The 19,267-nt window shown below is 64.5% G+C and overlaps 1 protein-coding gene across 3 annotated transcripts; it reads left to right on the forward strand.

The window, feature by feature from the left end:
- The first annotated feature begins 1,524 nt into the window (after window positions 1–1,524).
- ARAP3 (ArfGAP with RhoGAP domain, ankyrin repeat and PH domain 3) lies at window positions 1,525–18,813 on the forward strand. Of its 3 annotated transcripts, none has more exons than XM_035338838.1 (34): window positions 1,525–1,679; window positions 3,001–3,957; window positions 4,474–4,535; window positions 4,784–4,857; window positions 5,061–5,131; window positions 8,031–8,300; window positions 8,530–8,599; window positions 9,324–9,444; window positions 9,642–9,829; window positions 10,205–10,311; window positions 10,526–10,725; window positions 10,826–10,911; window positions 11,032–11,214; window positions 11,443–11,605; window positions 11,877–11,993; window positions 12,081–12,234; window positions 12,405–12,507; window positions 12,593–12,791; window positions 12,869–12,932; window positions 13,214–13,377; window positions 13,512–13,724; window positions 13,847–13,952; window positions 14,393–14,540; window positions 14,709–14,777; window positions 15,053–15,127; window positions 15,248–15,362; window positions 15,476–15,604; window positions 15,718–15,851; window positions 15,937–16,019; window positions 16,166–16,201; window positions 16,770–16,833; window positions 16,928–17,065; window positions 17,303–17,341; window positions 17,964–18,813. In XM_035338838.1, exons 2-34 carry the CDS (start codon window positions 3,041–3,043, stop codon window positions 18,528–18,530), a joined length of 5,229 nt encoding a protein of 1,742 aa, XP_035194729.1. In that variant the 5' UTR covers window positions 1,525–1,679; window positions 3,001–3,040; the 3' UTR covers window positions 18,531–18,813. The 3 variants fall into 3 exon arrangements, with proteins under 3 accessions (XP_035194729.1, XP_035194731.1, XP_035194730.1); XM_035338840.1 differs by having other exon boundaries at window positions 4,477–4,535; XM_035338839.1 differs by lacking the exon at window positions 1,525–1,679 and adding an exon at window positions 1,731–2,880.
- Window positions 18,814–19,267: the final 454 nt, after the last annotated feature.

The following is a 19,267-nucleotide window of genomic DNA, read 5'->3' on the forward strand; positions in this document are numbered from 1 at the left end:
AAGAGCAGGCCAACGTGCTGGAAGGATCCCAAATTCACTGTGACCTTCACTTCCTCCAGCCCTTGCCTACATGTTCACCAAGCCCAGTACCCAACCCAAAGCTCTTTTCCCCAACCCCAGGGCTGTTTTCCGAAAACCCAGGGCTCTTTTCCCCAACCCCAGAGCTGTTTTCCACTCCTGCCCATCTGCCTCCCCCCAGGGGTGGGTGAGACCTTCCTGTTGTTGTTGTCCAAGCCAGGAGGCCGGCCTCTAAATATAGATCCCAGCAGCAGGTTGGCAGACGCCAAAGCGATCAAGTGGAGTCCTTGAAAGCTGCGCAGTGGGAGGCGGGCAGGCAGGAACCCCCCGAGGACCAGCCCAGCCCTGCCTCCACAGGGCAGGGTGCACGGGGCTGGGAGGTGCTGCGGGGTGCCGAGGGCCCCGCACAGCACTGCCTCTTCCAGCACTGGTGCCTCCAGCAAGGCGGCATTAAACCGCATCCTTTGCTGCCACCGCAGCTCTCCCGCAGCCTCCGTGTGCTTTTATTTAGTCAGGGGGCTTCCGCAAAGAGGCACGGGGTGGGTTCGGAGGGTCCCTGAGCACCCTGAGGGTCCCTGGGTGCCCTGCCTCTGCACCCCACCATGGGGAGGTCCATGGGCCCCCCCGTGCCATCCTCAGCCCCATAGCACCTGGTGGGGACAGGGGAGGAAGGGAGGGCTGCACCAGGGCCATTGCTGAGTTCTGCTTCTGCTTTGCAGGAGCAAGCCTGCGGGAAGGAGAAGCTGCATTTCCCCACCTTGCAGCACGCACAGGCTCAGCCAGGGAGGCCCTTGGGGGGGTCCCCACAAACTCCCCGCAGGAAATTCTGGAGCTGCGGGGGGTTAGAGGCAGCCCCGAGGTGCATGGAGCCCCCAGGGCATGGAGCAGTTATCAGCCTGGCCACTGGGTGCAGAGAAAGGCTGAAGGCGGTGAGATACCATCTCAGATAAGGGCAGGGTTGGGTAACAGCAGAGCTGGGCTAACGGCACGGGACTCTTGCAAAAAGCGCTGCGCTAGGAGCAGCCGGGGGGGTGAACCAGCAGCGTCTGTGCCGGGCAGGACCCCCTGTGCCCCCCTAACCCATCCCATCACCATCCCCTGGTCACAGCGGTGGGATGCAGTGTTGTACCCACAGAATCCCTTGTGGGAATCCCAGTTTTTCACTCACCCAGTGCCCATCCACCTAAATCCCCTCAACGGCCTCGTTGTAGCCTTTTTTAGCCCAGTTTGGCCAAGTTTTATACAGCCTTCCCAGCACTCCAGCGTGGGGCCGTGGTGGGTGTGGCGATGCCTCCCATCACCTGCGGCACATCGGGCTGGGCACACACAGCAGCTTCAGGGATGTGTGGGTGCAGGGGGGGCACCCAGGCTCCCCCCGGCCGTGCCATGGGAGCAGGACCCTCGCTGGGAAGGGGCGAGGGGGACGGAGTGTTGGGGGCAGCACCCAAAGGAGGGCAGAGCCTGGAGAGGGGCAGGTCAAGAGGGTGGGGACAGGGCTGGGGACCGGAGGGCTGGCCCGGAGGAGGGACCGGCAGTGGGAGGCGCAGGCTGGGTGCTGCCATCGCCGCGGGCTGTGCCCCCTGCGCCCGGCGGGGACGCCTCGGCATCACCCCTGCCACCATGCTGCCACTGCGTCGGAGCCGGCCCCGCTGAGCCCAGAGGTGAGGGAGAGCTCCGCGGGGCAGGGCACGGGCAGGACTGGGGACAGGGGATCCACGGGAAGGGCCCGTGCCCAGTGCTCGGAGTGGGCTGGTGGGGATGCAGAGGGTTGCAAGGTGACAGCCGGGCTGTCCCCGAGAGCCCCTCAGCCAGCAGGGAGCCCCGAGGGGAGGTCTCGGGGCAGGAAAGAAGAGCTGGCCGCAGATCCCCCAGGGTGATACGGCCACAAGAAAGGGGGAAATTGCCCCATTTCAGCAGCGAGCCAACAGGCAGAAGTGGGGACATCACTCTCCACCCTCCCCACCCCAGACTTTAGTGTAGGTCCTACATCAACAAGCAGCCTTCCAGTTGTGACGTCCCCATGCCCCGATCCCGGCGCCCTTCCTGGCCACCTCCTGCTGCGTGCCTGTCACCGTCACCGCGGGCTGTCACGCAGCCACCCCTTCACACCCACGCGTGTGCATTGCTCCCGGAGCGCCGCGCTCCCCCCACGTGCTCCCCACGCAGCCCCTGCCCGCAGTCCCACCGGCGGCGGCGGTGCCAAAGCGCCGGCAGCGCAAGCGGGAGCCTGGGACGGCCGGGATGCGGCCCCCGCCGGAGGGGGCAGGGGATGCGTGGGAGAGCGCAGGCAGCAGGAAGGAAGCCTGCACCGAACAATAGCGGGAAATGGAGGAACTGGAAAAAAAGAGCCTGTGGCAGCACACTCAGCACAGATGGTTTCGTGCGGAGCGGCGTGATTCATGGGAAAAAGGCCCTCAGCGCCCCGCGGCTCCCTCCGGCGAGGAATTTGGGGATGGGGGTCCCCGGGTGGGTGGGCACGGTGCTGGGCGCCTACCCTGCAGCTCGCCCCGCGGGGTGCATCCCCCCCAGCCTGCCCGTGAGTCACGCTGACCTCTCCCATGCCCTCGCCGGCAGCCGGAGAGATTATGGTCTGGCCCTTCCGGCAGCAGAGCCCTCCCCGAGCTGGCCGGCACCAGAGCTCGTCCCCTGGGAGGGGCCCAGCTGCTGCCCCCCTATCGCTGGCGGCAGCCCCCCTCCGACGTGCCTCATCCCCTCCCGACGAGCCCCGAGCAGCCCTGGGCTGCAGCCCAGAGCCTCAGCTCGCCCGTGCCCCCACTCGGTGCTGGCAGCCCCAGGGAGGGGCAGAGGAGAGGCTTCGGGCTGAGAAACAACAGGATGTGGTCCTGGCTTCGGGTGCTGGAGGTGAGAGGTTCTGGGCAGGGTTGCAAGGCTGGGGGGGCCTCCAGGAGCGTCCTCTGTGTGGCCAAGCCCACGGCCTCCCCTCCTGCTGCCTCCTCACCCCTTTCTGCCCTCCCTTCCCAGATGATGGGCTGAGCATCCGTCCCGGAGGCACCCCAGGGCCATGAGCTCGCCGTGCGGTCCTGACTCAGACATCGCAGACTGGCTGGCCACCATCCACCTGGAGAGGTACCGGGACATTTTCAAGCAGCATGGGATCCATGTGGCCCGAGATGCCCTCGCGCTGGACGGCGATCACCTGCAGCAGCTCGGCATCACCGCCACCGGGCACCGCAAGAGGATCCTGAACCTGGCGCAGCAGACGCGGCTGCGCGCACAGCCCCGGGCAGGAGGCCCCCAACCCCGAGCCCCCCCGATGGGTGAGGATGCCATGAAAGCAGAGCCAGGAGCAGCTACTGATGCTTTTGGGATGCAGCAACGCAGCGCAATGCCCAGCCACGCATCATCCCTAGAGAAGGACCCATCCCCTCCCCTGGTGAAGCCCGTTCCCAAGCCCAGGACTGTTTTCTATCGCCCCAAGTTGGAGCCGGGCTCGGCACCCACTCCACCGGCACGCGCCACGGCACCGGCACAGAGCCCCGATGGGGCACCCGCAGCCTTCGTGGTGCTGGAGGGCTTTGTGCCGGGGGAGAGCTCCACGGACATAGAGAGCCCAGGGACAGCCACAGCCTTGGGCACGGGGGCATCCCGGCTGGAGGCACGGCTCTCCGTGGCCCCAGATCATGGACAAGCTCTGGATATGTCAGAGAAACCCTTCCCGGGGGTCCCATCCGTCCCACCACGGCTCAGCCACAGGGTCACAGTGGCTGAGCCCAGCCCTGCGAGCACACCAGAGGGACGCCCCTCGCTGCCGGGCGTGGGGCAGGGCAGGCTGGAGATGGTGTCCAACGTCATCTATGAGGGGCTCAAGCCACCACCAGCACCCACGGAGGAATCAGGAGGGGAAGATGGTCCCCAGGGCCGGGATCTTGCTCAGGATCTGACCCCACAGGAGCTGACCCAGCCGGCCAAGAAGCCTGAGTAAGCAGACGCTTTCCCTTGGGGGGGGAGGGGGGGGGCGGGCACAGCAGCCAGAATTGAGGACCCCCTACCCCACGGGACCCCATTCCTTGGGAGAATCACCCTCCCTGTGCCTTCCCCGGGCTCTGCATGGAGAGATCAGGAGGGAAACAGATCCCATGGGAAGCTGGGCCCCCGAGGGCTCATCCTGGTTGGGGGTGGGGGATGCTGCTGCCCCTCCTCAGCCCCCCAGGGCAATAGGGCTGGGGAACCCATGCATGGTGTGGGGATGGCTGAGGGCTGTCTGGGAGCAAGGAGGGAGATGTTAGGGGGGATTGGGATGGAAATGCATCCCTGGGAGATGCAGTCTCAGTAGGGAGAAGGGAGCAGGGCAGGGTTACTGCACATCCCGGGGGACAAACCCAGGCTCAGCCCTGGGCGGACACAGCCCCCATTCCACCAAAAAGCAAGGAGGAACCCCTCCAGCTGCCATGAGCCCCCACCCGCAGCCACAGTAACCCCTCTTCTGTTTTCCAGCAGTCCCAGCTGGCCCACGGGGGGGTTCCCCCCTGTCCCGCAGAGACCCACCAGCAAGCCAGGTGAGAGCCCCGTGCCCCCCATGCGCAGCGGTGACCCCCTGATGGCCCCAGCGTGGGGGTGTCCCCAGGGCTCAGCCCCCGCAGTGCTGGGCTGGCCTATCCGTCGTGCTGCATGCCCTGGATGGATGGGGTGTGCTGGGGAGGGGATCAGCTTGAGGGGGTCCACAGGGGTCCCCCCAGGGTTGGCAGGTCACTGTCCTTTGTCAGGCACCGCTGATGGCATTTCCTTCCCGTGTCCCTGCCCGCAGAGGTCAGCGAACCACCCATCAGCCCTTACAGTGAAACCACCTTTGGGCACGTGGTCCCGGCCCGGGAGCAGAAGGTGAGAGGGGGCAGTGGGGACAGCGTCCTTCCCCTGCCATCGCTCCGTGTCCCCCCGGACCCTGCACACTGGGGGGGTGCAGCTGGCGGTGCCACGGCGGCTGGCTGAGCATCACTGCTGGGTGGGGTGGGGGGCACGGGCTGAGCCCCCTCACAGGGGGTTAGGGGGTCTGGGGCAGAGATGTGACCGCTGCCTCCCCGCAGGGCACAGGCATCCCCTCGGGGCAGAGCTACGAGGCGGTGGCTGAGCTGGAGCTGGAGCGAGAAGCCCGCAGGTAGGCACGGGGACAGCGAGGGCGCGTGGGGCACCTTAAAAATATGCTTCTGAGACATACTTTCCGTGAGTCCTGACAGCATCTCAGAAAGAGGAAGGAAAGCTGCTCTTCCCATTTCAGACGGGGAGGGTTCCTTTTCCTGTGTTTCTTACAGAGAAGGAGAGAGCTGAGCCATGGCTCTGCATCCCCCAGCTCCAGCAGCCGGCGTGTCCCCGCTGCCCCCGCTTCGGGCCGGTGCTGCCCCAGGCTGGGCACACGGCATGCCCCAACCTCGGGCTGCGGTCAGCCCGGGCGCTGCAGGCACATGGGCTGCAGGGGGGAACTGAAAATACCTGGGAACAGGCTGAAAAAAAAAAAAAAAAAGACCAAAATCCCCGATCTCCTCTGGAGCCACAGTGCAGGGCCGGGTGCTGGTCGTGGTCTCCACTGGGGGCTTGCAGGGGCCGGGACCCCCAGCACCCCGGGGGCAGCACCAGGCACCCGCTGCCCTGCCCACGCCTCCTGCAAGCGTGGACCTCCTGGTCAGAGGCAGGATGCGGCCGCCTGCAGGGCGTCAGAGGCAGCATTCACAGGTTTTCACCTCTGGTGGGGCTGCAGCGGGTTAAGCAAGAGACACAAAACCTTCAAAGACCTTTTGGGCTGTGCTCCTGGGCCCTGTCAGCCAGGTCCCCCAGCCCTTTCCTTCCAAGATGCCCGTCCTGACCCCCCAGGAAAAGAAAGCCCGGGCAAGGCGTGACCCTGGCAGCTCGTTGCGTACCTCCCTGCCGGCCCCAGGTGCCCACCAGCAGGCTGTCCGCCTGGCCCAGAGCCCCCAGCTGCAGCAAGCAGCCCCATCAGCAGCTCCTCGGTCCCGATGTCCCTCCTCCATCCCCGATCCTCCGTCCTCCTCTAGCTGTCCCACGCGAGCAGCAGCAGGCTGAGACCACTCTGACTCGGTGCACCTCGGGTGTCACCCTCCAGGCTCAGCAGACCTCCGATAAAGGGGCCTTCCACTTTCCTTGCCCCAGGGAATTGTTTGGCTCTGGGGTTCGTTGTCTTCACTGCCCAGCACCAGCTGGGAAGGACTTTGGCCTTTGCAGCTTCGCTGTGTGGAGGCTTCCTCCACCGCCCCTCTCCTCAGGGGCAGCGCTGGGAGGTGGCCGGGGTCCTGCTCTGCTCCTTCCAGGTCCTTGGGGTGCTCCCACCAGGCCGTGGGCTTTGCATGCCCCAGGCAGGCTTGGCCCATGGACTTTTGCCCTTTCTTTCTCACCCTGAGCCCACCGGCAGCACCTCAGGCTGGCCTCCACCTCCAGAGCACGCGATCCCCCAGGTCCCTGGCCAGTCCCTGCTGAAGAAGCTGGACACCAGGCTGGGACTCCAGCCAGGCAAATCACCTGGCCAAAGCTCTGTTATGATAATTAAATAGCAATTTTGGCTGAGCACTGAGCCTCCCCGCCCCTCGTGGCCATTTCCCAAATTTTGTGCAGACACTGGCGCCAGACAGGCCGTCATTCATCCCCAGCCACCTCCTCAGCCCCGACACAGGACACCGGGGTTCAGGACCCTCTCCCAGACCATGGTCTGCTGGCTTTCTGCTCAGCGTTCCCTTTGGTGAAGCCTGGGGCTGTCCCTTCCCTGCTGTCCCCGGTGCTCCAGCCCCAGCCTCCCCCAGGAGGCACGCAGCAGGGGCCTTTCCTCCCCTGGCCCCAGTTCACTGCAGCAGTGGAGGACCTCACATAGACAAAGGCAAACCACTTTGCGTGGTTTCAGCCCAACATCTTCACAGGCCGACTTCAAGTCTTGCTTCGAGCCTGTGGTTCAGGGAGATCTGATGTCTGGTAGCCTCACAAGGACATACGAAGGTCCCAGGTCAAAACACAGGTCCAAGCAACACCCTGGCTCCCATGATGAGGTGCTGAAAAGCAAGTCTTTGAGAATTTATGATTGGGGGAGTGCATGGGATAATTCTCCTCCTCCGAAAGCATTTCTAGCCTATGGACTTGTAAGCTGGAAGGTTTCTCATGTGCAGTAGCCCCCAGTGGATTTCTCCACGGATTTCTCCATTTACAACACCTCATGCATGGGGATTCCCACAGCCAGCCTCTCTCTGTGTGGTTCTGGACCCCGCTCCTGTTGGCGCTGTCTGGTGGCCCCCATCTCCTGGGATCGGAGTGGAGGTGGCTGGGAGATGCCTCTCTGCCCTCCTCATGCCCCTGGTGACCTCCAAAGCCTCCCTCCATGGAGACATGGAGCCCCTCAGCCTCCTCGGGTGCTGCTCGGGCAGAAGCCGTGCTACGGCCTGGTCCTTCGCCGCCGCCTTTCCTGCAGCCCGCTCCTTGCCCTGGTGCTCGGTGCCGGAGCTGCCGCCTCCTGCCTGTCGCCATCGCGCCTGGGCAGCTCCCCTGTGACCATCAGACATTTTCCAGTCCGCTTCCTTTTCGGGGAAAGAAACGCGGCTTTCTGAGGGAAGGGGCAGGCGCAGCGGTTTATTTTTATGATTTCCTTTTATTGTTACGGCTGGATGGTCTCGCCAGGCCTCATCTCACTGGGGCTCCCCAAGAAAACAAGGCTGATGCCAGAGCTCCCCCTGCCCATCTTTCCCAGGCCCTGCAGCTGGGCATGAGGGGGACACCCCGGGGCCACAGACACCAGTAGGGCACTGGGAGAGGCCAGCCTGGGAGCCAGGATGGGGGCAGCTCTTACCCAAGGTGCAGAAAACCCTTTTACCAACTGTCCCCAGCCTCGCCATCAGGCAGGGAGGGCTGCTGGTGGCCATGGGGCTGGCGAGTACCAAGCCCTCATCCCACCCCGCTCATGGAGATACAGAAACCCAAGGGGCTGGGTGTCCTGAGGAGCCCAGGATGAGTCCAGGAGCAGTGAGGAACATCTCCTGATGGTCCCACGGCCCCATTCCTCGCAGGACCAGCAGCGAGTGCAGCAGCGAGGGGAGGAGCGAGGACGAGGAGACACGCACCAGGCTCATCAAACGCATCGCCCAGAACGACACGGAGGGGTACTCCACCGTGGAGGCTCCGCAGTCCGAGGGCACCCCGTTCAGCCTGCCACCCCATCTCTACCCCGACGAGGTGCTGGACGACCTGACCATCTCCCCCTACGCGAGCTACACCTCGCTCTCCGAGCCCCGGCCCACCATGCTCAGCGGTTGGCTGGACAAGCTGTCCCCACAAGGGTGCGTGCCCACGACAGGGCGGTGACGGGTCCCCACGGTGAAGCCCCCTTGGGCAAGGCTGGTGAGGTGGGCATGGGGGTCTCAGAGCCATCCGGAGCTGCTTGGGTCCTGGGTCCCGTTGGTGTGCTGCGAGGGTCCTTGTGCAGCATCTCTGGGGTCTACGTCTGGATGTGGGGCCCTCGGGGGACCACCCTTCTCCTAACAGCCCATTTTTCTGCCATCCCAAAAGGAACTATGTCTTCCAGAGGCGCTACGTCCGCTTCGATGGGAAGAACCTGATGTACTTCAGCAGTGAGAAGGTGAGAGGGGGCAGGATGTGGGCAGGAGGGGGCTGCACTGTGCTGCCTAAGCAGGAGAGGCTGAGGGCTTGGAGTTTCAGCCTGGAAAAAGCTCAAGGGGATCTCCTCAATGCATAGAAATACCTGAAGGGAGGGAGGAAAGGGAAGGTGCCAGGTTCTTCTCAATGGTGCCCAGTGCCAGGACAAGAGGGAATGGGCACAAAATAAATGACAGGAGGTTTCCTCTGAACACCAGAAGGGTTTCTGTGCTGTGTGGGTGACTCAGAACTGGCACAGGTCACCCACAGAGGCTGTGAGTCCATCCTTGGACTCTCCAGTCCACATTCCTTGAATATCTTCAAAAAACACCTGCGCATGGTCCTGGGCAACCTGCTTGAGCAGGGGTTGGAGCAAGTGGACCCAGAGGTCCCTGCCAGCCTCTGTGATCCTGTGGCACAACATCAGCTGCCACAGCCCCTTGTCCATCTTCTGCAAGGAGCCGGCACAGCCCCAGCATCACCAGGGTCGAGCTGCTGTGCCCCCGCACCCAGGGGACCTGCCTGGTCCTATGTCGGTGGTACCAAGGGGAGAGGGCCCACGCGTGGCCCCAGAGCAGCTGCTATTGCTGGGGGCTTGCAGCCAGCCCGTTCCTGCCCATTACCAGGGTTTGGTACCAGTCTGCCCAGTGAGGCAGGTGCGGGGGTCCCAGGGCACAGTGGGGTGACCCCCCCGGGGCTGCTTTCAGGAGCCCTACCCCAAGGGTGTGATCCCGCTGTCCGTCATCGAGATGGTTCGTGCCAGCAAGGACAACAAGTTCCAGATCGTCACCAGCCACCGGATCTTCGTCTTCCGTGCCGAGAACGAGGGTAAGACAAAACCTGGGCTGGGGCCCATCGGTCCCCTGAACCCATCCCTGACTCTGTCCCACAGCTTCCCCTGGGCAGCCTTGTCCCCACAGCGGCAGTGCCAAGCAGGGGACGCCCGTCCCCACCATGGTCTGCCCCATAGCAGGGCAGAGGGAAGGGCTCGGGGCTGCCCCCTCAGCCCTGCCCTCCCCGCGCAGCCCAGAGGAACGAGTGGTGCTCCACACTGCAGAAGAAGGTGACCGACCAGCGCCTGGGGGGCTCCCGGCCACGGCCCCCCAACACAGCGCACTGCCAGAAGTCGGGGACCCTGGAGCTGAAGGGCCAGAAGTCCAAGGTGTTCGCCGCCCTCAGCCTGCCCGAGATGTGGCTGTACAAGAGCGAGCAGGTTGGTGGCACTGCCCCGGCACCCGCAGCAAACCCCGCAGAAATCCCACCTCCCATCTGCTGAAGTTTCTCAGCACCTTGTTTGCTTTTGTTTTCCCCGGCCACCTCATTTCCAGATTGCCTCGTGCACACTAAGCCTCCCCAAGTGGTTTTTCCTCCGGCTTATACTTGCTCTAAGAGTATGCCTGGCTCAGTGTTGCCTTTTAAGATGTAATCCAAATGCAGGATGCTTAAGCCAGACCAGGCAGGATGGGTTGGAAGGTGTGGGTGCCAGCTCTAGGTGGGCCAGGCAGTGCAGGAAAGCAAGGCTGGAGGTGCTGGGTGTGTGCACCGCAGCCATGGGCACAACCAGCACCGGCGTCGCTCTCATCCGCAGTTCTTCAAGATGGGCATCGGCATCTGCGTGATCGAGATGCGCGGCTCCACCATCCGCGAGGCCAAGAACCGCAGCTTCGAGCTCATCACCCCCTCCAAAACATTCAGGTACCGGTGGCAGGAGGGATGGGGACAGGGACAGGGATGGGGACGGGGATGGGGATGGGGATGGGGACGGGATGGAGATGGGGATAGGAATGGGATAGGGACGGGGACGGGGACAGGGATGGGGTTGGAGATGGGGACAGGGATGGGGATGTGGATGGGGAGCAGCTGGCTGCTGGAGCCAGGATCTCTGTGTGTTGACCACCGGTGCCCACAGCTTTGTGGCAGAATCGGAGCGGGATAAGCGGGAGTGGATGGAGGCCCTGCAGGAGGCCATAGCTGAGATGCTCTACGACTACGAGGTGGCAGAAAAGATCTGGTCCAACAAAGCCAACAAGTACTGCGCAGACTGCCAGGCTCAGAACCCTGACTGGGCATCCATCAACCTCTGCGTGGTCATCTGCAAGCAGTGTGCAGGCCGGTACCTCGTCCTGGGGGTGGGCAGGGTGCGGGTACCACCTGGCAGCAGTTCCCCTGGCAGGGCCAGGGGATGTTCACCCACCTGCTCCCCCCACAGGACAGCACCGCAGCCTGGGCTCCAACATCTCCAAGGTGCAAAGCCTGAAGCTTGACACCAGTGTCTGGTCCAATGAAATTGTGCAGGTAGAGGCACTCAGGGATCCCTGAGGCAGGGCAGCAGCCCCACAGGCTCCTCTGGGACACAGGGATGCTGGGCATCCCCTTCTACCTGCTGATCGCCCTCACTGTGGGACTCTCCCCCAGCTCTTCATCGTGCTGGGCAATGACCGAGCCAACCGATTTTGGGCTGCCCGCCTTCCCACTTCCGAGGCTCTCCACCCGGATGCCAGCGCCGAGCAGAGACGGGATTTCATCGCCCGCAAGTACCGGGACGGGCGGTACCGCCTGCCCCATCCCCACTACGCCACCCAGGAGGAAGTGCTCCAGGTAGGGGCCACCACGGGGTGCGTGCAAGGTGCCGGGGGGCTGGGAATGACCCCAGATCTCCACATCTGAGATGCCAACACCTTCTGCTTGGCTGACGTGCCTGTGTTCCCATGCTGGGCTGCCCCATGGGTGCGTGGGTCATTGTGCCCAGCTTCGAGCACCCCGGCAGTGGGATGGGGCTCTCCATTAGCCAGGACATGGTCCCTATGGGTGCCTGTCTCGTTCCAGGTGCTGTGCGCTGCGGTGGCAGCACCAGGCTTGCTCAAGACCATCCTGCAGTTCTTCTCCTCCTCGGAGGCTGGGCTGGCTGCTGACCCTGCAGCCTACGAGGCGGCCCCAGGGGCTGACCCATGGTGGGATCTGGAGAGCAAAAGGCCCAGGAACCATTTAGGTAACTTGAGCCCCCTTCAGGCTGTGATGGGGGGGCTTCCTCCTTGCTGCTGCCCCGGTGCATCAGGGCTGGAGACAGCCAGGGCATCAGGGCATGCCCCACCGCACCCCTCCTTTGGGGTGGGGCAGGGTGGTGGCTACGTTTGGAGCCCTTTTTTTGGGAACCCCCATGCTTGGAGCATCCCTTTGCCTACACCTACAGGAGTGGGGGTCTCCCTGCCCCTGGGACCCACATTTTGGTGGGTGCCTCCTCCCAGTGCTGTTCCTCACAGGGGAACCAGGTCCAGAGGGCGTCTACAACGAAATCACACAGCCGGTGACACACAGCGGGTACCTGCACCGAGCCACGGTTCCCCCCCGGCTCCCGGGCACCAAGAAGAGCAGAGAAGGTAAGTGTGGGGTGCATGGGAAAGTGTGGGGAGCATGGGAGAGTGTGGGGCGCCCACCCCACCAACACTAACTCCACCATCCCACAGACTTCCAGCGCGTCTGGTGCTCACTGGAGAAATCTCTGCTCTTCTTCGAGACGGAGAAATGCACCGAGCCCCTGGGGCACATCGAGAGTGGGGAGCTCCTCTCCCTGGGCGTGAGCAGAGCCCAGGCACCCACCAACCCAAGCACCACCGAGAGGTATCCCCATGGTGCCCCCTCCTCGGCACGGGTGGACCTGCAAGCCTGGAGAGCCCATGGGCATGCAGAGGGCAGGGATGGGCACCGCTCCCTGCTTGGTGTCTGGGCACATCCTGAGCATCTCTGGGTGCATGGTGGGAGTAGCCCTGATGGTTTCGCATCCTCCGCAGGTTTCGCTTCACCCTTGAGCTCTTCCTCACCGGGGAAAAAGTACAGCAGCTAGGGGCCGACAGTCCCGAGACGCTGCAGGCATGGGCAAGCACCATTGGCAAGGTGAGCTGGGCACCGTGCTCAGTGGGGACCTGTCCCCGTCCTGAGCCCTGCCTTTGCCCATCTCATCTCTCGCTCCATCCCACAGTGGTTCACTCCCGTGAGCTGTCACTGCCTGCTGGGCTACGAATTCCAGCGAGCGGGCCAGCTGCGCTACAAGTGCATGCTCAACCCCGAGCGCTGGCAGCAAGCCTTCTTCATCCTGCAGAAAGCCCACCTCTTCATCTGCCCCGCCGAGGAGGACGGGGCCGAGGACAGCGTCAACCTGCGACGGCTGCAGGAGCTCAGTGAGTGCCCGGGCTGGGCGCATGGCAGCGGGTAACTGTGCCCCCCTCTGAGCCCTCTGCTTCTCGCCCCCACGCAGGTCTGGTGCCCCCCGCAGATACGCCAGAGAAAAGGGAGATGCTGCTGCTGGTGGAGATGGGGAGGTGAGAGCTGGATGTGGGATGGATAGGGAGGGTGCTGAGGGAGCGTAGCCGATGCTGGAGTGAAGACATTGGTGTGGAGGTGGAGGATGATCCTGAGCCCACCGTGGAGATGCTGTGGGGGTGGAGGCATGGTCATGTACAAGGGGCTTGCAGAGGTCACCCCAGCTGCGGGTCTCTTGGGGTTGGGTGCCCCTTGGCTCAGCCTGGCATGTGGGGCAGGAGGGGACAACCCATCTCCCCGGCAGCCTTCATTCCCAGTTCTCCACCCTTGTTGTTCTCAGGACATTTTACCTGCAGGGCTTGTCGCGGGCGGACACGGCGGCTTGGTACGCTGACATCCAGGCGGCGGCGGGGGGCCGGGGCAACGCGCTGCGGGACCAGCAGCTGAGCCGCGGGGACATCCCCATCATCGTGGACAGCTGCATCGCCTTCATCACGCAGTACGGTGAGCGCGGGACCCACCCAGCACTCGTGGGGTGGCCGAGGGGAATGTATAAGAAGCCCTGCTGTCCAGACACCAGCCCTGCTGGGGACATCCTGGGCAGGATCAGGCCCCGTGATGCTGTGTCCCTTCCCCAGGGCTGCGCCACGAGGGGATTTACCGCAAGAACGGAGCCAAGTCCCGCATCAAGGTACTGATGGAGGAGTTCCGGCGGGACGCCCGCAACGTCAAACTGCGCATCAGCGACAACTTCATTGAGGACGTCACCGACGTGCTGAAGAGGTTCTTCCGTGAGCTGGAGGACCCCGTCTTCACCCTGGAGCTGCACCCGCAGTGGAAGGAGGCTGCGAGTACGTCCCTGCTCCCATGCTGGGGGTGCAAACAGTGTCCTTTTGGACAGCTTCCCAGTGCCAGGCCAGCTCTGGGCCCACCAGCCCCAGTGATGGTCCATGGCTTGTTCTCCTCCCTCCAGAGATCTCCTCCAAGCCCCAGCGCCTGGAGCGGTACAAGGAGCTCATCCATCGCTTGCCTCGCCTGAACCGCAAGACCCTGGCCGCGCTGATCGGGCACCTCTACCGGTCAGCGTGCCACCTCCCCTAGGGTCCCCGCAGGGCAGCACCTCCCCGGGGAACACTGGATCCTGTCCCCAAGAGCCAGGCAGAGCCCAGTGCCCCCGGGACAGTGCTGGGAAATGCAGAAACATCTGGGACTGCTCGGACGTTCCCAAAGCCATCCCACAGTAGGGGGGAGGTTTGGGAGTAGGGGACACCCCCTTGTAGGACATCAACTTCACCCAGTGCCCAAAAAAGGGGAAAGAAAGCAAATTCCCACCCCTGACTCAGCGCACGGTGGGATGGCAGCTGGCAGGAAATGGGAACTGCCCAGCAGGATGTTCCCAGTCCTGGTGATCCGAGGAGCTAGGGATAAACGGGCTGGTTTTGGGGTAGAAGAGGGCGGCTGGGGCTGACAGCCCCTCCAGAGCAGGGCCAGCCCCTCACCGCCGCGCTCCCTGCCCCAGGGTGCAGAAATGCGCAGACCTCAACCAGATGACCACCAAGAACCTGTCGCTGCTCTTCGCACCCAGCCTCTTCCAGACCGATGGCAAAGGCGAACACGAGGTGAAGGTGATGGAAGACCTCATTGACAACTACGTCAGCATCTTCAATGTGAGCACCCTGCAGGTCCCCCCTCCGTGCTGGCCCTGTCCTTGTCCCCGCACGTCCTCCCATGCTGGCCCTGGCCCTGCATCACCCATCCTGGCCCTGTGGCCCCAGCCCGCTCCACGCTGACCCCATGCGTCCCCCCTATCTTCCCACCCTTGCTTCCTCTGGCAGATTGACGAGGACCAGGTGTCCCAGATGGAGCTGGAGAACAGTCTGATCACCACCTGGAAGGACACCCAGGTACTAGGGATGCACTGACCTTCAGCACGGCAGGGCCCCGGGCTGGTGGGATGGATGGGGATGCACCCCACTCTGGGTCCCTGCTGTCCCACACCTCCCCGTGGTGAGGCCAAACATTTGGGGAAGGATCTTCTCCCCGTTGTTTCCCCATCATCCATCACCTTGAGGCTCAAGCCCAGCTCCAGCTCCCCAAGATGCCATCCCCAGCCCCTGGGGATCGGGGACACGGAGAGCACCCATGCTATCACGGCACCAAAGCCACCCCTCTCCCACAGCTCTCACAGGCTGGGGACCTCATCATCGAGGTGTACCTGGAGCAAAAGCTGCCCGACTGCTGCGTCACCCTGAAGGTGAGTCCCACAGGACGGCCGTGCCGAGGAGGGGTGGCAGGACGTGGCCTCCTGGCGCAGCCTGTCCCCGGGTCCCATCCCGCCACCACCCACCACAGCTCCCCGTGTGTCCGGCCCCAGGTGTCCCCCACGATGACAGCGGAGGAGCTCACCAACCAGGTGCTGGAGATGCGCAACGTGGCGACCAGCCTGGACATCTGGCTGACCTTCGAGGTCCTGGAAAATGGGGAGCTGGGTGAGCACCGCGGGGCTGGGGATGCTTGGGGGAAGGTTTGCTGCCAGGAGCAAGGGGGATGGTGGCTGGAAAAGGGAAGGGACACGGCTGTGACAGTGTCCCTGCTTCCCCAGAGCGGCCCCTGCACCCCAAGGAGAAGGTGCTGGAGCAGGCGTTGCAGTGGTGCAAGCTCCCGGAGCCCAGCGCCGCGTACCTGCTGGTGAGGAAGGTCCCCATCGGCGATGCCAGCTGCCTCTTCACAGGTGAGGTGACCACAGAGGGGCCCAGTACCCACGGGTGGCCCCAGCCAGCACCCATAGCTGGAGCCCCCTGTGATTAATCCCAGCTCCTGATCCCCATCTCTTCCACTGGGCAGGGGCCAAGCGCGAGACCCCCAAGTGTGGGCTGCTGAAATGCCGCGAGGAGCCCCCCAAGCTGCTGGGGAGCAAGTTCCAGGAGCGCTACTTCGTCATCCGGGACCGGCAGCTGCTGCTGCTCAAGGAGAAGAGGGTATGGAGAGGTCGGAGAGGGGGCCCCCAGGGACCACGATGGCACAGTGGTGGCCATACAGGTCAACCAGGCTCTCTGTCCCCAGAGTGCCAAGCCGGAGCGTGAGTGGCCGCTGGACGCAGCCAAGGTTTACATGGGCATTAAGAAGAAGCTGAAGCCACCAGCACAGTAAGTGGCAGCTTCCTGGATGTGGCCCTGGGGCACGCACCCCCCCCCCAAAAGCTGTGCCAATAGTGGGCTGTGGGGCAACCTGACCTCTGCATCCCACTGCGTTGGGTGATGCTGCCCCACTGCCTGCCTCTTCCCTTCCCCAGGTGGGGCTTCACGCTGAGCCTGGACAAGCAGCAGCTGTGAGTATCTGCCCCAGCCGTCCTTGGGCTGGGGGTCCCTGTGTTTAACGGGGCTGGGACGGCCAGGTTCCATCCTGCAGGGTCCTGAGGGCAGGACAGAGCCGGTGCCTGGCTGGGGCACTCGAAGGACAAAGCGGTGCGTCCCCATGCTCCCTGGCACGAGCTGGGGACCAGGCATGGGGGGAATAAACCTCCCTTTCCTCGCCAGCATCCCTGGGAGATGCATCTCCAAGCACTGGGCTTTGGTGAGACCTGCCCAGGTGTGTGTGCCACCCGTGAGGCTGTGCCACCTGTGAGGCTGTGCCACCCGCCAGCCTCCATCCCACCAGCTGTGTCCCCATGCGGCCAAAACCAGGCTGCTGCTGGGTTCTGAGCTGAGCTGCCTCGGGAGGGCTGGGTTAGCTCTTGCCTGGCACCAAAGCAGTTGTTTGGACGTGCAGGGTGTTTCTGGGGGGTGCCCCACCGACGGAGTTGTGCTGGCAGCCCCTGGGTCACAGGCAAGGTGACAAGGCGGCCCAGACCTCGCTGTCCCTGCCGCCTGGCAGCTCCTCAGCTGTCTCCTCTGCAGGTACCTGGTGTGCTCAGGGCAGGCTGAGCTGTGGGACTGGACCACCAGCATCCTCAAGGCTCAGGTGGGTGCAGGCAGGGCTGGGCGGGGAGGGGAGGAGTGGGGAGCGGAGGGGGCCGGCCACGCAGCCTGGTGTGACCCCCCCTCCTGGCACGCAGCACGACGACCAGCGCCCCGTCATCATGCGCCGGCGCTCCTCCTCCGACCTCGCCAAGCAGAAATTTGGCACCATGCCCCTGGTGCCCCTGCACGGGGACAGCACCGACGCCACCATGCTCTCCGCCAACCAGACCCTGGTAAGACCCCAGCACTGACCCTGCCCACAGGTGTTCCTGTGCCCACCCGTGTCCGTGAGCCCACCCAGGAGCCGAGCGGGTGCTTTGGGCATGCGTCCCTGTGCCCGGTGTGTCTGCGTGCTGCGTACTGCGCTCGTGTCCGCTGCCGCTCCGTGCCCACCCTGCCAGGCAGCTCTCCCCACACCCCCCCCCACCCCGCGCTATCGGGTGCTTATCTCTGCCTGTCTCTGTTTCCAGCTCCGCCTGCACACACGAAGGACTTTGTCCATGTTTTTTGTAAGTACCCGCATGCGTGGGGCGTGTTCGTGCTTTGCGTTGTGCATCCCGGCTCCGGGGGCGAGGGCTCACCCACAGCATCCCGCTGCCCCCTGGGGCCGTGCCCGCGCCGCCCTGCCCACGCGGTGCCCACCGTCCCGTGTGTCCCACCCCAGGGCTGGGGTCCCTGCGTGGTCCTGGTGTGTGCAGCCAAGAGCGGGGATGTCCAGCCCAGGTCCTAGCACCTCCCCAGAGGGGCAGGACATAAGAAATGCAAGGCAGTAGGGTGGGGTGCTGCTCTCCATCAGGTTATTTTGGCAAGGGTGCCTGGCCGGGTGTCGTCTTGCCTCACGTGGCTGTGTGGTCACTCTTGGCCTTTCCCTGCTGCACCACTGCTGCCAGGGGCTGTGGGACAATGCCACCACTGGGTGACACTGATCTGGTCCCACTGGAGCCCAAAGTGCCCTGTCTCCACTCGCCAAAAGGGCAGTAGGGACGTGTCCAGAGACACAAAGCAGGGTTGGTGCCCTGCAGGGGCTCTGCCTGGAGCATCAGCCCCATGGCAGGGGGGAAAAGCTCCCCAGGCAGGACCCTTGTGCGGGCACACGGGCACTGCCCCTCACCCCGGTCCCATCCCCCCCAGCCCATGAAGGTGCACCAGGACTCCCTGGAGGAGCAGCAGGAGAACGAGGCGGACGCCGAGCCCGTCTACGAGGAGGTGGGCAACTTCCCCGAGCTGGCGGCGCTGGAGCAGGGGCTGCTGGCGGACCCCTCGGCCGTGCCCCCCGTGGACAGGTCCAAGAAGCCAACCCCAGGCCCTGAGCACCCCCCGGCCCCGGCGCTGCGCTCCTCGCTGCCCGCCAGCCCTGCACAGAAGCCACCGGGCGTCTCCGTCACCAAAGCGCTGTCCCTCGAGTGGGGCCTGAACCTGGAGTGTGACACAGCCCCATCCTGCGGGCCCAGAGCCACCCACACGGCCTCTCTGGAGAGGAACGTGGAGCCGTCTGCGGCACCGGCTGGGGACCAGGAGCCGGTGGCCACGCCAGGGAGCAGCCCCAGCTCCGAGTCCTCCATGAGCGTCCCCAGGAAGAGGAGCATGCAGCTCTCCTCGTCCATCAACGAGAAGCTCATCCAGGAGCTCAGCAGCATCATCCTCAGGAAGAACGAGGGCCAGCCGCCAGCGACGGGGCCGGGCCAGCCAGTGACATGACCTGGGGTGGCCCCGACCTGGGGGTCAAGTCACATCTGGTGGCAGCGGTGACGGGGAGGGGACTGCAGAGCCAGCACCCTCCTCCTCCTCCCGGCCTCATCCCGAGGCCGGGCTGGGAGCGGGGACAGGTGGGGATCAGCAGCCGGCGCGGTGCCACCCCTTTGGGGGACAGGGGACGATGACGTGTGTCTGCGTGTGTGGTCAGCACACCCACCGCCGCCGGGCTCAGCGCCGAGGGGAGCGAGTCATGGGGAAAATAAAAGCAGAACTGCGATGCTCGTGAGCATCAGACGGGGCACGTGGTGCCAGGGACATGACACAGGGTGCACAGGGTGCAGCCTTCCTCCCGCGTGAGCCCCCCGAGCTCTGCCCAGCGTCCCCTCCCCAGCCCCGGTCCCCTGGCGCAGGGTCGAGGCACCCGTGTGCCCCCCCTTTCCCTTCCTGCGCACATCGTGGGGCATTCCTGGGGGGTGGCCGGCGGCGGGGCTGGCCGCCTGTGCCCGGCGCGTGGTCCTGGCGGTGGAGGACGGCTCCTGCACCAGCAGGGAGAAATAAAGGTTTATTTGGACTCTGGGGGGTTCGGTCACCGCAGGGCGAGCGGTGGGGGACACCGGGTGGGGAGGGACCCGCAGGACAGGGGCACAGAGGTGGCAGCGACAGGAACGGGGCGGTGGGGACCATGCTGCCGAAGGTTTCGGGGCAGCAGCTCCGTCCCCCCTTGGGCTGTTCCCAGCCGG

The sequence above is a fragment of the Oxyura jamaicensis genome, chromosome 13 (genome assembly GCF_011077185.1).
Source record: "Oxyura jamaicensis isolate SHBP4307 breed ruddy duck chromosome 13, BPBGC_Ojam_1.0, whole genome shotgun sequence".
NCBI lineage: Eukaryota > Metazoa > Chordata > Aves > Anseriformes > Anatidae > Oxyura > Oxyura jamaicensis.

What these genes read in the sequence shown, in the direction of transcription:
- ARAP3 (XM_035338838.1), top strand. Translation starts at nt 3,041, where the DNA reads ATGAGCTCGCCGTGCGGTCCTGACTCAGACATCGCAGACTGGCTGGCC. An exon ending in AAGGCCCAGGAACCATTTAG is followed by an intron (nt 11,606 to 11,876) that starts GTAACTTGAGCC and finishes TGTTCCTCACAG; the next exon opens with GGGAACCAGGTCCAGAGGGC. An exon ending in GGACTTTGTCCATGTTTTTT is followed by an intron (nt 17,342 to 17,963) that starts GTAAGTACCCGC and finishes CATCCCCCCCAG; the next exon opens with CCCATGAAGGTGCACCAGGA.